The sequence below is a fragment of the Protopterus annectens genome, chromosome 6.part0 (assembly GCF_019279795.1).
Source record: "Protopterus annectens isolate FY-2018-M chromosome 6.part0, PAN1.0, whole genome shotgun sequence".
Classification (NCBI taxonomy): domain Eukaryota; kingdom Metazoa; phylum Chordata; order Ceratodontiformes; family Protopteridae; genus Protopterus; species Protopterus annectens.
Window position 1 is genome coordinate 463995375 of NC_056737.1, and position 21860 is coordinate 464017234.

Below are 21860 nucleotides of genomic sequence, written 5' to 3' on the forward strand. Positions count from 1 at the left end.
CCTTGAGGGCATGTGGGTTTGCTCCGGTTTCCTCCCACATTCCAAAGACAAGCAGTAGGTGGATTGGACACACTAAATTGGCTGTAGGTGAGACTGTGTGTGCAAGTGATTGGTATAAATGAGCTACCACAGCAGGGCTAGCCACCCAGTGGTGTAAACCTTGACTTGAGATGATTTGTAAAATGGGAAAAGTTGTTAAGGATGGATGATTATATCAGAATATAACATCTTTAATAATTATTTTGTTAATATTAAATCAGATCTTAATGTTAAACCAAATGCAACGTCCTTGGTGGAGTTGACTAGTTGACTATTTTGAGATCATGTCCCTTAAGTACTTTAATTACTCATAATATATAAGAACATCACTTAGGAGGATAAATAAATGCAGCTCTATGGGTCCTGACAATATACCTGCGATTTTTAATAGTAAAACTTATTGGATTCATTGGACCCTTACTCTTTAATTTATTTAACAACTTATTAAGTAAAAGTATGGTTCACCTTCATGAAAACTATCATTTGTTACAACTATTTTTAAAAAGGGGATAGACTTGAAATACAGAATTATTGGGTAAGTGTTTTAAATACTGTCTTAATTATATACTGGTCAAGAAAATACATTTTCAGAAACATGATATTTATCAGTATGGATTTACTCAGGGATACTCAACATTGACTAATTTGATAAGTTTTTATGATGATATTACCAGGGCAGTAGATATGGGTTTACGTGTTGATGTTCAATTTTTGAATCTGTGTAAGGCCTTCGATTTATTATCACATATTGTGAAAATTAAAGTCCTACTTGATCTTAATATTAACTCTTACTTAATTGCTTGCTTACTACGGTAGTGGTGCTGCAGTAGCGTTGTCACCTCACAGCAAGACATTGTCCTGTTCGATTCTCAGCTAGAGCGTCTTCTGTGTGGAGGCATGCGTGAATGGGCATGCCTTCGTTGAAGGTTGTGCGTCAGGGCTGGTAACTTGGCACGTAAAAATCCACTACCAAACATTACTGGACCGGAGTTCCGCTGTGGCGACCCCTAACCGGGATAAGCTGAAAGACACAACAACAACTTAATTGCTTGCTTAATTATTTGGATCTCCAGTTGGTTAACTGGTCAGAAACAGAAGGCATCCATACATGGAATTAAATCTGATTGTACTGACATTCAATGCAGAATCTATCAAGGGTCAGTACTAGGCCCTGTGCTATTTAATTTAATATTTAGTACTATTCCAACAGAAGCATTCTTCTAGATATTTAAATATGATGATGATTGTAAGATCATTTTTTAAGTAACCAAGACTTTGAGGTTGTTAATTCTTACATGGTTAAAAATCATTGTATGGGCTAAGGACATAAGCTTTCAGTTTAGTCAAGCTAAACATAATGCTATTTGATTTAGGAAGCCTAAAGTTATGAGTCCAATATTCATATCCTCATTTGTATTATCAGAAGTGGATAGTTACAATGACTTAAAGATTATTATCTCTTCAAAATTTTCATTTTACAGATATGCTGAGGCAATTAGGAACAAAGCAATGAAGAAACCGGCCTTCATTCTAAAGAAATGTAACAAAGCATTATAGGAAGTGTATAATTAATTTCTTTATTTAAGTTCTGTGTTCAACTAATATTAGACTTTAATTTAATGGAGCGTTTTGTTCATACCATGTAACACAGCTTAACAGCACTGAGCACATACATAGAAAGACCACCAGAAGAATTTGTCATGATAAAGAAAGGAATTATGTGAACAGATGTCAAGGTTTGAATCTGTTTTCGATTCATTATAGACATAGTCATGGCAAATTAATTTATGCCTTTAAGATCTTTCATGAATTAGAGTTAGAGTCACCTTTAATATTGATATTTACCAATTAGTTGACAAGCACACTGCAAAGCATGGCTACACTGAGCTGTAGTGAATGCAAGCTTCCAAGCACTCACAATGTTTGAGTGAAAGGCATACACTTCTTGGTTGGACTCACTCCCCAAACTCTTGTTGGGCAGCACAGTGCCAGACCTTCTCAAGTGGGAATCCTGCAGCAGGTCTTTAACCAATTTTCCTCCTCATAGCAATGGGTGGGCTAACCTCACCTTATCACTCCCATCCCTCCCTGGTCCTATAGTACCAGTGGTACCAGCAGAAGCAAGGCCATCTGGAATAAATTAACGGCCAAACTCACTATGCCTAGAGCTGGCAAGAGATATAGCTTAAAAAAATGTGAGAAGACTTTATCTAAAACTGTCATCAAATAGGGCTAAATAAAAACAACCTGCATCATCCCTGATGAAATACATCCTGTGAGCTCTACAGTTTCCATTGAAAAGTGATATGACCTCTGAACTCAATAACTGAACACATATGAAGCCAAGGTTTTCAGTATTACCAAGCAAGTGAAATGTGAAACAATATGAAAGACAGACATCTGTTACATTCATACCTCTCAACCTCTTAGCACAACAAATCTGGAAAAAGGCAAAAATAATGGAGGGATAAAGGCCACAAAATAGGGATAAATTTTAAATATTGTTCTTAGAAAATTACTAGAATAACAGGTTTTTGTATTGTCATGTATTTTCTGAAGGATACAAAGTCTGAAACTCAAATCTATCCATCCTCAACCCCTTTCCCTTTTTATATATGGGATCTGGGTGTCATTTCAACAGACAATCATCTAGAGCCAATGTGTACACCACTGGGTGGCTAGCTTTGTCATGGCAGTTATTCCATACCACATATTCACACATATACCTAGGGCCAATTTAGAATGTCCAATCCACCTGCTGCATGTCTTTGGAATGTGGGAGGAAACTACAGCACCCACAGGAAACTCATGCAAAGACAGGGATGGCATGCAGACTTTAAACAGAAGTCAAGAATCGAACAGGAGACCCTCTTGCTGTGAGGTGACAACACTAACCACTGCACCACTGTGCCATCTGCAAATGTATGTCATTATTTAGTGACTTCAATCCTCTGTGATTTTCCAGAAAACAACAAATTTTATGAGGAACAGACCAAAAATATGAGGCAAAAAAATAAGGAAAGTTGAGAGACATGGTTATGGTTTGTTTGTGTGGCGTGTGGTACTTTTGACAATATATGGCCCAGATGGGGTGGAATCTTAGCATTCAGGGCTCAGATGCCGGAAATAAAAAAATAATCTGCAGATTTTGCTTTACCTATAGCATCTAGCATGCACATAACCTTTCTCAATAATTCAAAGGCATGATACTGCATGCATATCCTATTGTTTTTTTCAAGTTATCTGATTTCTGTAGTTGGCTTTGGTACTACTCTACAATTACAGGAAAGTATCAAGGTATGACCCCCCCCCCCCCCACTCCATGTGTGGTAGCAAGGCTAGTTTATCTCCAGCCCGGGGAATCTCACATCAACATTCCTATTAATATATGGTAATAATATACAGTACGCTAAATGGAAACAGTATTATCTTCTCGACAACAGTATCCTTCAGTTCAAGTGAGAAACAATAAAAGTGTCTTTCCGGCTTTTCCCAGTTAGGGGTCGCCACAGTGGATCACCGGTCCGCTAATGATTCGCAGTGGACTTTTACGGTGTCGAGTTGCCAGCCCAGCGCCCAGCCTTCAATGATGGCACATCCACCCATGCACGCACCTACCTGCGTGTCTTTAAAGTTCACGCGATCACAGAGAGGACATGCATACTCCGCACAGAAGGTGCTCCAGCCAAGAATCGAACTGCAGAACCTCTTGCTGTGAGGCGACAACGCTAACTGCTGCACTATAAAGAAAAAACAAATTCAGTACATTCTTTATAAAGTATATATTGGTTTGATGGGTGCAGCATCTCACTGTAAGTCTGGTGAATTGCTTAATCCCTTCTGCTTGGTTTTTGAGATGAGATGAACAGGGTGTGAGGGGCAAGAATGCATTCATCACTTTTATTTTTGGGACTGTGTATCAGTTTCCACTTTTTTTTCAAAATGTCTTAATTTATAAATTTGCTTATATTAAGACATTAAATTGAGATTAAAGTGAATTAAAACTACATTTTTTAAAGAATATTTGATACTTATAGGAAGTTACTAGGCTACTGGCCCTGAGGCCATTATAAGCTTAGCCAACCGTTTAGCTCTTGTATAGACAAATCAGCACCTGATGCCCCTCTCCAGCAGGGGCACAGGCAGCTGGAATCCCAGGGATATATTTTCCATTTCCCATCCAGTTATCCAGGTTGCACTTAAAAGGGGTAAAGAGGTACTTTGCTTGATGTGGAGAGGGGGAGGTTATTCCAACAGATGGGTGAGTCGCTGGGACACAAATCTGTCCCGCCAACAAGTCCTATTCATGTCACAGACCAGGTTGGGGGTACGTGTGTTAGTGGAGCTTGACATGCAGCAGTCCCTGAATGTAAACAAGCTACTTTCCCTGACTTCGGTGTGTTTTAACAAATTTTACTGTATTTGTAAGAAACGGTTACGTTATTTTTAATGTGCTGCAGAGTGCCAAGAGCCATTTCTTGTTATTTTATTTTACATTTGCTTACCGGGATGGTTATACTGGGTTAGAAAGAACACATTTTTAGCGGAGGCCCGGAAGAAAAGCTCCAGTTACAGATTGAAGTATACAAACTTTTATAAGCAGGATAGTGTACAATAATTAAAGGCGCAAACGGGGAAAAAAAGCAATACACTTAGTACATACATTAAGATGGGGCAGATGACTAACATATAAAGTTGGAATACCAGTAGTTTGTAGTACATTGTGGTGAGGAACATGACTAATAATTTTTGCAAACTCAAATATGAACATAGGAAGTAACAGTGCATGTTCAATTGACTATCGTATCGACAGCATAGACTGTATGCTAGGCATACATAAGTTTAGATCAGTAAGGTGAGCTAGAGATACAAGACGGAGTGGGAGCAGTGTGGGACAAAAATGTTGGGAGGAAGCGATTATACGAGGTAAAAGGATGTAATCCTTAAATATTCTTCCAGTCAAAAACAGTAAAATTACAATATAAAAAAGCGTCGACTTAGCAGTTAATTTAGCCAAGAAACTAGTCAACACTACCCCAACCTTCATGACCCAAGGAGCAGAGTCTCGTGATTTACGTTTCTTTAATGGGAAGTCTTCCCCACAAGCTGTTGCGTACGTTTATGACTTATGACAGACGGCGTAACTTCCGGGTTTGTCGAAAAGTCTATGCTATAAACATCAGACTACGAAGGATGGCTACAGCAGATTTTAAAATCTTACCTGGTAAGAAAATTGTAATTTTATTTGCATTGCTGATAGCAGTAGCTCTTGGTTGGAGCTAGCCGTTCACTGCATTTCCAGCTCAGCCTCAGTTTTTCATGATCTGAATAAAGAACCTGACCACAGCAAACAAAGACATTTTAGTGTCACTGTCAGGTGATATGGAGCAAAAAATGTCTGATTGTAGTGAGCTTAAGATTGATGTTGGGATGAAAAGTAAGTAGCAGTAAAAATTAAGTTGTCAATATACTGAATCTGGTCAGATTTTAGGTATTTTGTAGGTCTGGAAATGATGCTTCTATCTGTCTTTACATAAAGATTTATTTGCATTTAATTATTTGTTTCTATTTGTTAATTGAGTAGAGGGCTGGTTCACTTTAAGACTTAGCCAAGTACAGCTCTGTGATTAAGTGACTTGCTAAGAATTGCGCAGTAGGCACTGAAGATGTTTAGGCAGCCTAGATAATGAGAGTGAAAATGGTGCAGGATCATTAACACAAGCCACTCCACCTATATATAAAATGTATTTTATGTGTAATTATCCCTAGAAAAATGGTAGAGACATAGTAAATATTTTCAGGGATCTTACAAATACAGTTTATCCACTATAGAGTACAACTCCCTGTTTGGCATGTACCTCGCAAGACACCTACAATAACTAAAAAGGCCACAGAAATACCTCAATAAGAGGATCACCGGTCTCAGACATATGCCATACACAGACCGTCTCAAAAACCTCCAGCTCTACTCTGTCACATATCGCTAACTCAGAGGCGACCTCTGCCTAACATCCAAAACTATGTCAAACCCAGATCTGGTGGATATGGTACACTTAAAGAAATCCCACTCTCTCTGAGCCACACGCTCCAGGGACCTAAACCTTGTCACCACAATAAACAGAACATGCTGGAGGGATAGATTCCTGTCCCAGAGACTCCCCATGCTGTGGAACAAATTACCCATACATGTCAAACAAAGCTCCTCATTGGCCCTTTTTAAGAAAAATCTTGACAATTGGATGGGAAATAGGAAATTCACACTGGGGATCATTCTATGGCTGTGCTCGACAGGGGCACAGAAAAATAAATTTTTGTGTGGCGAAAGCCAGGGAACTTTTTTGGCTAGGCTTATATAGGCCCTAGGGCCAATAGCCTAGTACCACCTACATATGAACCAATCTGGGGAAAGGGCAGAATAATACACCACAGATATCATTGTGTAGAGTAGTTTTTTTTAAAACGGTAGCCTTAGTGATGCATCTGTGGAAAGTAGGGAATTGTTGGTGGTTGTCCTGTGACTGTTGTGATATTATCTTATCATTCCCTTTCTGGTCCACAGACAGAGAAAGCAGAAGTAGGCATGGGCAGCACAGCAGTGCATGACAGCTGGTTTCAGCTGGCAAAAACTGAACACTGCTGTCTTCTGTCACACTAAGTGGTCTCTGTGATTGACACCAATGCAGGTTTTGTTAACTTGCTGTTGTCTTGTGTAGTTTTTTCCACAGGTTGTAAAAAGGTTGGATATGCTATTGTCTTATTGTATGATTGATTCTTGCCAGGTGACATGAATAACATGTGCTTAATACAAGAGAGTTGTTACAGCATGGAGTACAGTAGCTGCACTGTAAGTTGTTGCAGCATGGAGTACAGAAATGGTACTCTAAACTAAAAAACTGAACACTGCTGTCTTCAGTCACATTAAGTGGTCTCTGTGATTGACACCAATGCAGGTTTTGTTAACTTGCTGTTGTCTTGTGTAGTTTTTTCCACAGGTTGTAAAAAGGTTGGATATGCTATTGTCTTATTGTATGATTGATTCTTGACAGGTGACATGAATAACATGTGCTTAATACAAGAGAGTTGTTACAGCATGGAGTACAGTCGCTGCACTGTAAGTTGTTGCAGCATGGAGTACAGAAATGGTACTCTAAACTAAGCATAAGAATGAAAGATGTGGGAGTGTAACATTTCTTGCTCTTCCAGCCACATTATGCAATAATAATGCACCATGCAAATGAAATGTGTTGTTTCACTGTGCACATTTAGTTTTAATGAGTATGTATGCTAACTAATTAGGTGAGCTGATCCTTCTTAGACCCTTTCCACTCCTGACTTGGTACAGAAATTTTAATATATAGCATTAGCCTTAGCAAGGAGTATTACATATCACATTTACATGGTTAATACACTAGTGCATTCTGTATGCCATCAAATGCAGTTAAATGAATAGGCATTTTGTTAAGGGTGAAATAGGTGTCATAGGACAGGGCTAATGAAAATGTTCCACAGCATTCATTGTTGCAACCAACACATTTATTTTATGCGTTTCTCACTCATGGCTTTAGATTTTTTAAAAATAAAATGTGTAGATTGTTTTCAAATCGGTAAGGTTGTAACTGATGAAAATAAGACATATTTTCAAAACTATATTGATAAACCTTTTAACGATTGTTTAATTAGAGGACAAGGAAATTAGGTTAACAGTGATTATTGAAATGAACAGGTGCTGATAACTCTGGGGGGGGGGTGATCATAAAAGTAAAGAAAGTTGAAGATATTAAAGGTGTAGACGTTTTAGTAAAAAAAAAATATATATCTTTTGGGTAGCAAGCAAAGTGTACCAGGAGCTAGGAAATTGTAAAGTGCATTGTGACACTCCCTACTCCAGGCCAGTAATCAAGAACCCTCTATCCTCCCCACTGACGCCAGTGAGGGACAGCCACTAGGAGCAAAAATGGATACACACAGTATTTTCAGATGCAGCTGTCAGCACCAAACACAATTTCCCTTAAGAGCGTACAAGGAGCACACTGCAGACTTGGGACTGGACTCTGTTTCCTCTTCAGGTCCCAAACAAGACTCCACACTGACCACTTTGGAGTACTGTGTCCATGTTCCAAGCAGCTGACACACACACTTGGATATTTGATTTTCACACACATATGCATACACACCTGGGAAAGGCTGGCTCAGATTTATCAGATGTGCCCCCTCTGACCAGACTGTGAGGTAATTACGATGCCACCAATCAGCTACTCTGAGGCTCTTACAAGTGTACCCAGTTATACTGAGTAATATTAATACTAACACAAATGGTAGAGTTTGACCAAAGCAGCAAGGCTTTCAGGAGTGGCCACATTGTCACTAAAATAAGTGTAAGTATTCTTAAGATGTTAAAAGTATTCTCTAACTGACTAGCCACAATGAAATGTATAGAAATATTTAATAATCTCAAACATATGCCATACGCAGACTGTCTCAAAAAATTTCAGCTCTACTCTGTCGCATATCGCCTACTCAGACGCGACATCTGCCTAACATCCAAAACCATGTCAAACCCAGATCTGGTGGACATGCTACACTGAAAGAAATCCCACTCTCTACGAGCCACACGCTCCAAGGACCTAAACCTTGTCACCACAATAAACAGAACATGCTGCCAAGATAAATTCCTGTCCCAGAGACTCCCCATGCTGTGGAACAAATTACCCATTCTTGTCAAACAAAGCTCCTCATTGGCCCTCTTTAAGAAAAATCTTGACAATTGGATGGGAAATAGGAAATTCACACCGGGGATCATTTCTATGGCTCTGCTCGACAGGGGCACAGGAAAATAATTTTTTGGGTAGCGAAAGCCAGGGAACTTTTTTGGCTAGGCTTATATATACCCTAGGGCCGATAGCCTAGTACCTACCTATGAGCCCTATACTAAGTAAAATAGAAAACCTGAGAATACTGGATATCTAGTTGCAGTAAACACTAGAGTTTCAATAATAGAAGATATAAAAAAAAACACTGTTGAATAGATTCACACAGATGCAGCAAAACAATACTTAATTAATCTCACTATATTTTCCTGACTGGCTAAAGAATTACTGTTCCCTAGTTAAGTTACTTACTGCAGCAAAGCAAGATGATGAATGTGTTTGTGTGAGATATCTGTGAGAGATCTTTCCTGTCAAGTTCCAAAAACACAAAGTGCTGCTGCGAGAGTTCTGTTATAGCGGTCAAGTAACATCTAAAAAATAATTTCAGTGCTGATTATAGAATGACATCATATCCGGTCACCTGACGCTGATACAATACACACCCAGAGCTTTGCTAAGATCTGTTGCAGCATCTGAAAGCTATAAAACAATTTCAGTAACTCTGACCCTTCCAGTGTAGCGATTCGTTCATCCCTAAGGACAATACATTAAGATTCCTATTCTTGGTTTTCCAAGCTGTTTTTGTCTCTGGCTGCAATCAGACCTGCAAAATAAAATCTTTACGGCCTAAACCAACCCATTTAATTTTCAACCTATTTTTCAAAAGTAGCTGGACTGAGGTTAACCTCTTCCTTTCCAGAGTTCTTTGTTAAAACATGTGCATTTAATCAGTTGTAATAATACTGACATATTCTGTCCAGCAGGTCACACTGTTGATGTTTTTTTAACACAAGCAACTTTACAAGTATGTTTTTAACACAAGCATCTGTACAAATCAGTGTGATCGTCAAATGACATAAAATTCTTTACACAATGCCAGCTAGCTATGCTGGCATATGTTACACATGCACTGCCCTATTTTCCTTGGCACAGATGGCACTACCTCATATCATCCCATGCAAGTTGAAATTGGTCATCTAAAAAAATATTACTAACTCGTGGGAATGTCATTTGTATTTTGTACATCTCTGTAGGAAAACTAGTACATGATTTGAATGTGTATAGAAATGTGCTACATAAAAATAAGCTGGAGGAATGCAGGATAAAAATTTTGAAGAAAGGTTAAAAAGCTTTTTTGTTTCCCCTAGTAAATGCCGGGAACCTTATCATTATTTTCAAGACTTTCATGGTGAACATCGTAGTTGTCCCATATAATCACTAGTATAAAAATGCTGTTCTACAGTGTGAGAAACCTTTCTTCTTGATTGCAGTAACCCAGTACTTGTGTTTCAGACAGTCACCCAAGCAGTAGACGAGGGCAAATCTGTATTTAGCCAAGGCCTTTGACACAATCCCATACTCTGGCATCGTTGATACAGCTGGGTATCAACCCATATATTGTCAGGTGGGTTGTAAACTGGCTTACTGATTGAACCCTTATGGTCAAAATAGGGGACTGCACCTCCTCCAGCAGACCTGTAACCAGTGGTGTTCCACAGGGTTCGGTTTTGGGACCCCTACGGTTCAGAATCTACTTCTTCAAAGTACAGGATAAAATTAAAGGACTGTGACTGACAAAGTTTGCTGATGACTGCAAACTGGGAGCAGTCATTGAAACCCCTAGCGATGTCAACTTCCTGCAAGTAGGTCTTGCACAGGCTAATGACTGGTGCCAAAGTCATGGTCTTAAACTTAATGCAAAACAAATGAATTATCATCCCCTTTGGCAAGGGCGATGTTCCAGCAAGCTGCCACATCAATGGCAATACCCTAAGCACATGGTCAGTAGTGAGAGATCTGGGCACACAGGTCGACAGCAAGCATAAGTTCTATCACCATTTTTCCATAGTGGTAAGAAGGGCATTTTATATTGCTCATCTCATAAGTAATGGCATTGCTTCCAGAAAAGAGGTTATAACACCCCGTACTCTTCCCTTATCAGGCAAGTAATAGAGTACATGGGTCCCTTTGGTATGTTCCTTTCCAAACCCCTGCAGCAATTGGAGAGACCACAACAGTTCTTTACAAAGAAATTTCAGGGTTTTTAAGATCTGTCTTATCTGGACAGACTGAAATCCTTGTCACTTTACTCTGTCGTACATACTGCTCAGAGGTAACCTGTGCCTCTCATATAGAGCAAACTCTGACCCACCTTTAATGGAAATGCTGTACATTCACAAGTCAAATGGCATACAGGTCACTTGCTCACAGGACCTTAACCTGGAATATGACAACTTTATTGTTGATCAGATATATACAGCGGTGTAAGCTGAACGAAATTACGCTGCTTTGGTCCCCATGCAAGACATAACAATGAACACACAGTTTGAGTGACAGTAAGACTAATGTACATATAGTAATAATTAAAATGTTAACACAATAAATTACCACAATTGGACAGGAAGACACTACACAATATTATACTAGTAGGTATTGCTAAGACTATGACTTCATATCGTGATTGCTTATTGATGTTATTTGAGAGGATGCTCTCGACTGTCCCCCTGTAGAAGACTTTGAGGATGGCTCGAGACATATTTGCCTTCCTCATTTTCTGTAGGAAGTGCAAACGTTGTTGTACCTTCTTCACCATGTGGCTAATATTAGTCAATATGTTAGGTCATCCGAGATGTGCACCCCCATGAGCTTTGTGTTTTTGACCCTTTCCACTGCTACAGCAATGTCTGGAAATTAAGGGGTGTCTCCTGTGTCCTCCTGAAGTCCACTGTTAATTCTTTGGTCTTGCTTACGTTTAAGGCCAGATTGTTGATGCTCCACTTCATCCCTGTAGGCCAAGACCTATACAGTTGTATCATCTATGAACTTGATGATTTTGTTGGATTCATGCTTGGCCATGCAGTTGTGCATCAGCAAGGTGAGCAACAGAGGACTCGAGACGCAGCCCTGATGTTCACCTATGCTCAATGCAGTACTGATTGAACTGTTATTTCCCACACATATCTTTTGGGGTTTGTTGATGAGAAAGTCCAGTGTCCAGTTACATAGAGGGGTGTTGATGCCCAGCTGGCTCAGCTTCTCTATCAGATTGTGTGTGTGTGGGGGGTGACAGTGCTAAAGGTGGAGTTAAATCCGTGATCAGCAATCTGACATGGCAATTCATGTTCTTTAGATGTGCCAAGGATTCAGAGCAACTTGGACAATTGGATGGGAAACCGGAAATTCATTCCTGGTTTGGCACCTATATCTGTAATGGACAGAGGTAACCTATAAATGGTTCATCTCCCAGGCCCTTGCTTACCCTTATCAAGGGTATCAGAATTTGTCAGAGATTTGGGATGCATGGCTAGGCCTAAAAAGGCCCTTGTGGTCGTTAATCTAGTAAACACCTGTGAACCTATAGCTATTGCATGAGCCATGTAGCGGTTAAATCTGTAAGAAAACTATAATGTATCCAGTGTTGCAGGTAGGCTTTAAGACATATGGTTCTTGATCAACCGCTTAAAATGTTTAATTGCTGTTGATGTAATTGCAGCTGGCCGGTAATCATTTAGGCTTGTTGGGATTTCTGGAGTAAGGAAATGATTGTTGTATTTTTTGAAGCAACTGGGCACAATGGCTAGTTGTGGGGATGTGTTGAATATATCTGTTAGTACAGTGGACAGTTGGGTAGTACAGTCTTAGAACCCCTCCCATAATATTATCAAGTACAGCTCAGGGTCTCGTACTCATCTCAGGGTCTTCAGAACATCAGATGTTCTTAGACATAGCACCTCCTCACCCTGTTCGACAGGGAGCTAGCTTATTTTGCACAGTGTTGTTGTCCATATCAAATTTGCTGAAGTAGGTGTCTAGTTTATTCAGAAATTCTGTGGTGTCATCACATGGGGAGGATGCAGGCCTGTAGTTGGTTATGGCTTGTACGCCTTGCAGTCCCTTTTGTCAGAGAAGTGTCCTTGAATTTTATGTCTGTAGGTCCCCTTAGCCTCCTTTATACTTCTACATAAATGTGCTCTGGCCTCTCTTAGGGCATCCTTGTCTTCAGAATTAAATGCAGCATTTTGTGCCTTTAGGAGCTCACAAACTTCACCGGATAGCCAGGGTTTCTGATTAGCACATATGGTGATACATTTGATGACTGTTACATCATCAACACATTTTAAATATAGGCCATTACAGATTCCGTACATTACTCTAGGTCAATATAGTGGTTCTTTACAGCTGCCTGTCTAAACACTGACCAGTTTGTACATTCAGAGCAGTCCTGTAGTGCCAAGTCTGCTTCCTCAGGCCATATCCTTACTTGTTTGATTGTAGGTTTGCCCCTTTTCAGCAGTGGTGTGTATGCAGGAAGCAGCATGATGGCCAGATGGTCTGAGTTGCCCAGATGTGGATAAGCTATTGCTTTGTAGGGCAGTTTTATGTTTGTGCACACTTTATTCAGAGTATTCTCCCCTCTTGTTGCAAAGTTCACATGTTGATGGTAATGGGGTAATACAGATTTCAAGTCAGCTTGATTGAACTCACCTGCAATTATAGGGACAAACTCAGAGTTCTTATTCTGGAGGTTATTTATTGACAGATACAGAATGTTCATTGCCAATCTGGTATTAACACTAGGGGTGTAAACACCAGTTATGCTCACTCCATTGAATTCCATAGGCAAGTAGAAGGGTCTGTATTTTAGTGACATGAACTCACTATTCTGTGAGAGGTGATTATTTAGCAGTTTGTATACCAGCTGTTGCTGATATACACACAAACACCCCCTCCACGAGATTTACCACAGAAAGACTGATTTCTGTCAGCATGAAATGCATCCCCTCCCCATATATTGTACTATCATTTATATTGGAGTTCAGCTAAGTTTCAGTGAACAAAAAATATCTGATGTAGGCAAAACAGCTACCCGAACAAACTGAGTTAATGAACAAATTTAATGTAAAGCGCTTTTTGTTTGATACAATAAACAAACTTCTTCAGACAAAAGTAGCAACTCAGATAGGTAATATAAATACACCCCAATTTAAAAACTAATTAGTCAATTAAATGCCAAGTTCTTTAGTCATTCAGAATTAAAGATATACTACCATCTTCTTACAGCTTGCCTAAACTATGCAATACAACTAACAGTATAAACTGAAACAAGAGTAAATAAGAATAAAAATACTAATAAAAATAGAAAAAAGTAACATCATCATTGGTGTTAAATTCTGAGAGAGTGTAAGTCACAGAATAATAAGTAAATATGTGGTATGAAAATATGTATGTTCATGTAAAATTTATATATATATATATATATATATATATATATATATATATATATATATATATATATATATATATATACATACATATGCACAAAATCAAAACACTACAATATATAAAGAAATAAATAAATAACGAAACCTGATTTAGGAACACTGGCTGAGCTATTCAAGAACCTATATTTAGGCAAATAAGCCTCCCTTCACCTCTTTAAGCTTTTAAGTTTTAGGATGCTGCTAATAGAGCAGCATTTATTCAGGCCCAGGAAACTATAGGCATTTAGTCTTATCTGCCATATTAGCTCTAATTCTAATATGGGCGCGTTTTTTCAAGTATTGACCAATACTTGATAAAACTCAAGAATAATAAAATAAAGAAGCTTGATAGGGACTGTAAAGCATATCAAGATGGTTCTGCATACCCTTCACCACCACCAACACAGGTCTGGCAAGGTCCACCAAGACCTGATAATTTATCTCGTGCTAATAGGGTTTCGATACCCAGTGCTAATGTGAACTTACACGAGAATCAAAGGGCTCATAGTAATGCTACTATTAACAATGCCATGGTTAACAAAGAAGTAATGCAAGCTGAAGTTAGGAGTGAAAGATTACAAAACTCTAATAAGTTTGGCCAACACAACCTTAACTCTCGGGACTCTAATTTTTTAGGTGCCAGACCGAAGCAATTGAATGGTCCACACACTCAGAAGTCCAAAGAGAAATTCAAGACACACAATACTTGAATACTGGTACTTCTGTTACTGAACTAAAGGATCGAAGTATATGTCTTGATTCTTCTGATTTAGACCATGTCTTTTTAGATGTACAAAATGCACCCTGTAATGTTTCCAATGCTTCTGATGTTGCTTTTGCTTGCAGTGATGTGAATGGTGTATCATTCCAACAAACCAAACACATCCCGGTTATCATTACTAATGTAAATGGTGATTTTAACGTGTATAATTTTTCTTCTGTCAGTATTACACCAGAGATGGTAGATTTGTTTTCAAAGGGTTACACATACGTTCCTGCCTAGAAACTTGATGTAGTAAAGACTATTATAGATGTTAAACTTTACACTAGGAAATTAAACTTCAATTTAATGATGGGTGGAGGTTTAGGAGTAGAAAGTAGTGCCAAATTTAGAATTCCAAGTACCTTTAACCCTCCGTTGCATCCTTTGTTACAGGTTTTTGAGCAAATGTGTGAACTGGACATCAGGCAAAGATTTAAATATGGGCACTGTATGTGTACCACTGACGATAGAGGCAAGATTGAAAGAGAATGCCTTAATTTTATTAAAGCACATGATATCCGCATTTACAAACCAGACAAGGGAGGGGGGCTAGTTGTGTTTGATAATTTGGACTATTTTGAACGTATGGTGAACCTACTTGATAGTCCTTCTTACACACTTAGTTCACGTTCGGAAGTAAATAGAGCATATAATAGTATCAAAAACAGCATTGAGGAGATGTACATAGAGGGAAGAGTTGATCAGAACATCTTTAACTGCATGTCTACTGTGTACCCTAGGTACCCCTATTTGTTTGGTATACCTAAAATTCACAAAGACGTGGCAAATCCCCCTATGCGTCCATTAGTTGATGGACGAGGATCACCTACATATACATGTGCGAAAATAGTAGATTGTATTTTACAAAAATTTTTGGTATGTGAACAAATTTGTAAATTGATGGATTAGAGTTTAATATAAGATACAATTTCCTCACTGTGGATGTAAAGGATTTATATACGTGCATTCCTCATGATATTGCCATCGACTGGGTGTGTCAAGCTTTAAAGAAAAATGGTGCTACTAGGAAGGAAATAGATCTAGTCAGCGAACTAATGGACTTAATTCTTTATAACAACTTTTTTATGCTTGGTGATAATTTCTATCTACACAAAGTAGGTGTTGAAATGCAATGTGGTTATGGCCCATTGAGAATGTGTTTTTGTACTTAACAATTTGGAGATTAAGGACAGGATAGTTGTCTGTACACGATACCTGGATGACATTTTTATTCTACTGGATGGAAATGAAGTGACCAGCAAAATGGTAGTGAATCACTTTAATGGCACCACCCAGTTTTTGAAATTTATCTCCACATTTAGTATGGAAGCTATTGCTTATTTAGATATATGGTTATCAAAAGATCCTGCATCTAAAAGCTATTTAGCAAAAATCAATAGGAAAAGCACATATTCAAATTCCTTTTTACATTTCGCTACCTGTCACCCATAAGAAACGGGCTGTTATCAAAGGCCAGTTAGTGAGGGCAGCACGTATTCTTAGTCATGATGCTGACTTCGAAGATGAATGTCAACTATTAAAAAGTATGTTCTTGCACCGGGGGTACCCTGAAACTTTGATTAATGATCTTGTAGAAGAAGTTATGAATAAGAGAATAAGATGCACGTATAAGCCGATTTTAGGCATTAGGCACACACAGATCCAACAAGTAGGGAACTTGGAGCCTGTTTTGGTTAATGCAGACAATACCGTTGTTAAACCCAACATCCAGGGTCCTATGTTTATCACTACCTATAACATTGATAGTTACGTTTGTACAGACATCATTCAGAAAAATTGGGCCTTATTTAGAAGTGACCCAAATGTGTACACTAGGATGGGTCACCAGCCTGGTGTGACTTACAGGGAAAGGTAAAAATTCAAAGGCATTATTTGAGCAGCACCAACGTATACATCCTAAAATTGTTGGGATGTATAAATGCCAAGCATGCAACTGTTGTAAACATGTAATAGAATCTAACAGATTTAAGGTGCAAGAATTTCAATACAGTTTGAAATGTAGGGCGAACTGTAATTCGAAAATAATTGTTTATCTAGCTCAGTGTCAGAATTGTTCCGCTTTCTACATTTGGAAAAATGGAGAGGAGACTCCATGACCGGATGTACGAGCATTTTTACGCCATCAATAAGAAAAAGCCAGAGAGCGCATTGGCTAAGCTTATATTAATTTGCCCTGAGCATATTTTTAAATTTTTAGTGATAGACCAAATTCTTCAGGATGTTAGGGGTGGTCCAGCACCCTTAAAGCTAGAAGAATTGGAGCTAATATATGGCAGATAAGATTAAATGCCTATAGTTTTCCGGGCCTGAATGAATGCTGCTCTATTAGCATCATCCTAAAACTTAAAAGCTTAAAGAGGTGAAGGGAGGCTTATTTGCCTAAATATAGGTTCTTGAATTGCTCAGCCAGTGTTCCTGAATCAGGTTTCGTTATTTATTTATTTATTTATTTATTTATTTATATATTGTAGTGTTTTGATTTTGTGCATATGTATGTATATATATATAAAATTTACATGAACATATATATTTTCATACCACATATTTACTTATTATTCTGTGACTTACACTCTCTCAGAATTTAACACTAATGATGATGTTACTTTTTTCTATTTTTATTCTTATTTACTCTTGTTTCAGTTTATACTGTTAGTAGTTTTGTATAGTTTAGGCAAGCTGTAAGAAGATGGTAGTATGTCTTTAATTCTGAATGACTAAAGAACTTGGCATTTAATTGACTAATTAAGTTTTAAATTAGGGTGTATTTATATTACCTATCTGAGTTGCTACTTTTGTCTGAAGAAGTTTGTTTATTGTATCAAACGAAAAGCGCTTTACATTAAATTTGTTCATTAACTCAGTTTGTTCGGGTAGCTGCTTTGCCTACATCAGATATTTTTTGTATAAAAACAAAAAATATCTGAAGTTTAACTTGTGTTCTAAGTTTCAGTGAACACAAGCAAAGAACAATCTTACCTTAGATTGTGTGGAAATATCCATCCTTAAGAAGTCCATCTTGCTCTCCAGTGAGCGTACATTTGCCAGCAACATGGAAGGAATTGCAGCCCTGCGGATTTCTTTTCAGTCTGGCCTTAATTCCTGCTCTGTAACCTCTCTTTCTTGCTCTTCCACATCTTTTCCTGTTAATATATTTCCCATGTCTGATTGTCAACTGGTTAGACAGGTTTGACAGGTTTCTGCAGTTTTTACCATGTTCCAGTAAGATTCCAAACTGCAGGAGTTCCTGGAGTGTGTTTGAGTTTACAGGCCTCTGCTAGCAGTTCATCAAGCATGCAGCACAGCGAGATATGAGTTTGGATTTCCAGAAGATTCTCAGCATTGCAGTTAATCATACCTTCATTTCTTGCACTTAAATCTGTTGTTTCTGATGAAAAACAAGACAAATAGTGCACTTTTCTGTAGGGATCCAAAGCAAGCTGCTGCCACACAGGGTGCCACCATTTTTTTGCCCCACCTTTGGAACAAGCTTCCTATTCATGTTGAGCAAAGCCCCTCATTGGCTCTATTTAAGTGTAATTTGGATGCTTAGATGGGTAACAAGAAATTCACTCTGGGGCTTCCACCTGTATCTCTCTTGGACAGGGGCAATAGCTGCTGATTTTGGTGCCTGCTTGAACCAGACACCCTTGGGAACAGGGGTTGAATTTGGCTAGGCTTATAAGGGCTCTGGAGCCATTAGTCTGGTAACCTCCAATGATCTTAAACTTGTTCTCCTCGTGTTTTAAAACTTTCACTATGTTTGCATCTTGTGAGATCAGCACATATGTTTGCAGTTTTACAATTGCAGATCTATGCATGTAATCAGTTTCGAGGAGGCCCATACCTCCTTTAGAATGGGAAATGTATAATCTTGGTATACACTAATTTTTATAAATCATTTGATAGACATGAAGCATTTTTGTTGTTTTCCTATCCAACTGATCCAATACCTTTTGGGGCAAGTCAGTCATCCCAAAAGTATAAGTTAGAACAAGAAGAGCAAATTGATTATAGCTTGAACTTTGTTCCTAGATGTCATGGCTTTCAATATTAATTTTAATCTTTTTCACTATCAAATTAACAACAATACCCTATGTACCTACAAATTAACAACAATACCCTATGTACCTACAAATTAACAACAATACCCTATGTACCTATAAAGTGGTAAGAGATCTGGAATAACAAGTAGACTGGGGCCTTAACTTTGACCACCATGTGTCTGTTGTAGTAAGGAATGCTTTCTATGTAGCGCACTTGATTAACAAAGGCATTGCCTCTAGAACAAAGGAGGTTATAACCCCTCTATACTAGTCACTAATCAGGCCCATAATTGAGTATAACAACCCTTTCGGTATGTATCGTACAAAGCACCTGCAGCAATTGGAGAGCTATCAGAGGTTTCTAACTAAGAAGGTCAAGGGACTCCAACACATGCCTTACACAGATCGACTAAAGTACCTGTCACTACGATCAGTATCATGTAGGAGAGACTTGTGCCTGGCTTACAGAGCAATCTCCAACCCAAACCTAATGAATTTGCTACACATCCATAAATTAAACAGGACTAGAGCTAGCTGTTCCTGAATTATACCTGCTGGAGGGACAGATTTGTCTTCCAATGATTGCCTCATCTTTGGAGTAGGCTACCAGTTCATGTGAAGCAGAACACTTCTATGACACTGTTTAAAAGGAACCTGGACAAGTGGATGGGACACTAAATTCTTACCAGGGATAGTGCCAACAATCCTCCTGGACATGGGCAGTCATTAATAAATACAGTCATGGGTATTGATTAGAGTATCTATGTTATTGCATTGGGATGAAATGGCTAGGCTTGAAATTACCTCAGGGGTCAATAGCCTGTCAACCTCCTTTGATCCTATGGTAATCAACTGTGAGTATTCCATGTAAACACTCTCTTCTAGTCAATGAGTTTCTTTTTTTAAGTCTGTGATTATGTACATTGGTTACCACAGAGGCTTACTACATGGGTGTGGTTGAAGCTGTTTGACGTAACGACATCTCCGTTTTGCATTGTTAGTGTGATCACGATAAGATTGTTTATCCATGTATTTGTCCATCCAGCTGCAAGTGGTAGACAGAGGTTTTCAAACAAAACTGGTCTGACTTTACTTTGCAGAGAAGACTGAGATCCTTCCTGAGAAAAGGAGTCATTAAGAGTAGCTTTTGTTTTCTAATCCTTGGATCTTCCTTGGCATGAATCTTTGCTTTTTTTTCATGCTGCACCAAATGCTTAGTGCATTAGTTTCAGAAAGCTTTTTCATGTTCTAACATTGTGTAGAGCAGCATTGCATATAGAATAACAGTTCTTCCATAGATCTATAATTAATTATTGTAATCATAGACCTTTCTTACCAAAGTGGCAACATTTGTTTAGTGCCATCTACGTCAAGTCAAGAATGATTAATTATTTTTGCCAAATTTAAGTCTGTTACTATGAAATTCAGTTAAATGAAAGAAGTTCTATAGGGCCAATTTTAAAATTAAAAGCATTGACTCTTAATAAAATTCAAGATTAATTTAATATTTGATTTTAAGTATTTTAATAATTTTGAGTGTATATGGAGGAAGCTATGTAATAATAATATATGTTATATGATAATTTATTATATGTAAATTATTAGTTTTTACATTTTTATATAATATAATGTATTATTATTGCCATTTTAGTATTCAATTGCTGTTGTTTTAAGCATTCCTTGAATTGTATTTAGGACACTGGGACTATTTCTTCATTTTTAATTAATTATTGTAATCCTAGACCTTTCTTACCAAAGTGGCAACATTTGTTTAGTGCCATCTACTGCTGTCCTTAGATTTAAGCATTTGCACATCTATTTTGTAATCGTCGGTACTATTTTTTGTTTCTTGAAGTCAAGAATGATTAATTTTTTTTGCCAAATTTAAGTCTGTTACTATGAAATTTTTGTCTTATCTTCTTTGTGGGTAGAACATGCCATACATATGCTATGGAAGTGCATTAGAAGTGTAAGTTTGTGGTGGTATAGCCAAACGCAGATACTGCTAATGTTTTCAGTACCATCATATGTGGTGAATTCACAAGCCACTCCCTCTCTCTTATAAATATTGCACTTATGAGCATAGTTTGGGATGAAGGCTATGTTGCTGCCCTTTGAATATGTTCACTTAGTGGGCTGTGCAAGTGCTGAGCTTAGTCTTGTATTAAGAACACTGCAGGAACTGCTGACAGCTAAAGACATGTTGCCCACTGGGTCTGCTTGGAAATGATAATTTCTTTCATTTCCAATGAAAGTCCCACAAATATTGACATAAAATTAGATTCAAGAAAGGTTTGCAAGCCATTTTGATGGACCTCACATTGATATGTAGTTTTTATAGAAAGTGAGTACTAAAAAGCAAGAAAACATGATTGGCACTTAGTTGCAGAATACTGGTCAAAGCAGTTCATACAAGGTAAGTTACACTTGCAAATTCCAGTGAAATGTGTGGTTGAGTAACAATAGGGTGGGAGGGGAGGCTTATTGAAGAACCCTTAGCGGATGTGAATTAACCTTGCATTTAGTAAGGCTTTTTTTTTCTTTATTTTGAGATAAACAGAGATGATGGATAGGATTTATAGACAAGAGCTTTGCACCTGTGCAGTACTAAATAGCAAGCAGCACATAGTCTGATATGGTGTGTAGCTACTCAGATGTGTAGCAAGGTTTGCATAGTATTAGTGGTTTGAGGAAATTGCTGCATAATAAAATAATTGAGTTGTTTTACTGGGAAAAGTAGCATTGCACAAATTGGTGAAGGAGTCCTGCTAGCAAAGTGCTTGTGATTGGACTGCGCAACATGACCAAAGGTAGGCAGGAGTGACGTAGACTATGTAGTTACACTCAGTAGCAGACAGCTCAAGGA

The 21860-nt window shown here is 38.2% G+C and overlaps 1 protein-coding gene across 2 annotated transcripts in view; it reads left to right on the plus strand.

Moving 5' to 3' along the window:
* The first annotated feature begins 4785 nt into the window (after nt 1-4785).
* The window catches only part of VPS18 (VPS18 core subunit of CORVET and HOPS complexes), a 377102-nt gene continuing 360027 nt past the window's right edge, over nt 4786-21860 (plus strand). The window contains exon 1 of one of the 2 annotated variants that reach the window (XM_044074196.1): nt 4786-5263. In XM_044074196.1, coding sequence (XP_043930131.1) covers nt 5125-5263 — 139 coding nt within the window. In that variant the 5' untranslated portion in view covers nt 4786-5124. Of the gene's footprint in view, nt 5264-5330; nt 5477-21860 lie in introns of those variants that run through there. The other variant, XM_044074197.1, reaches the window with a different exon arrangement.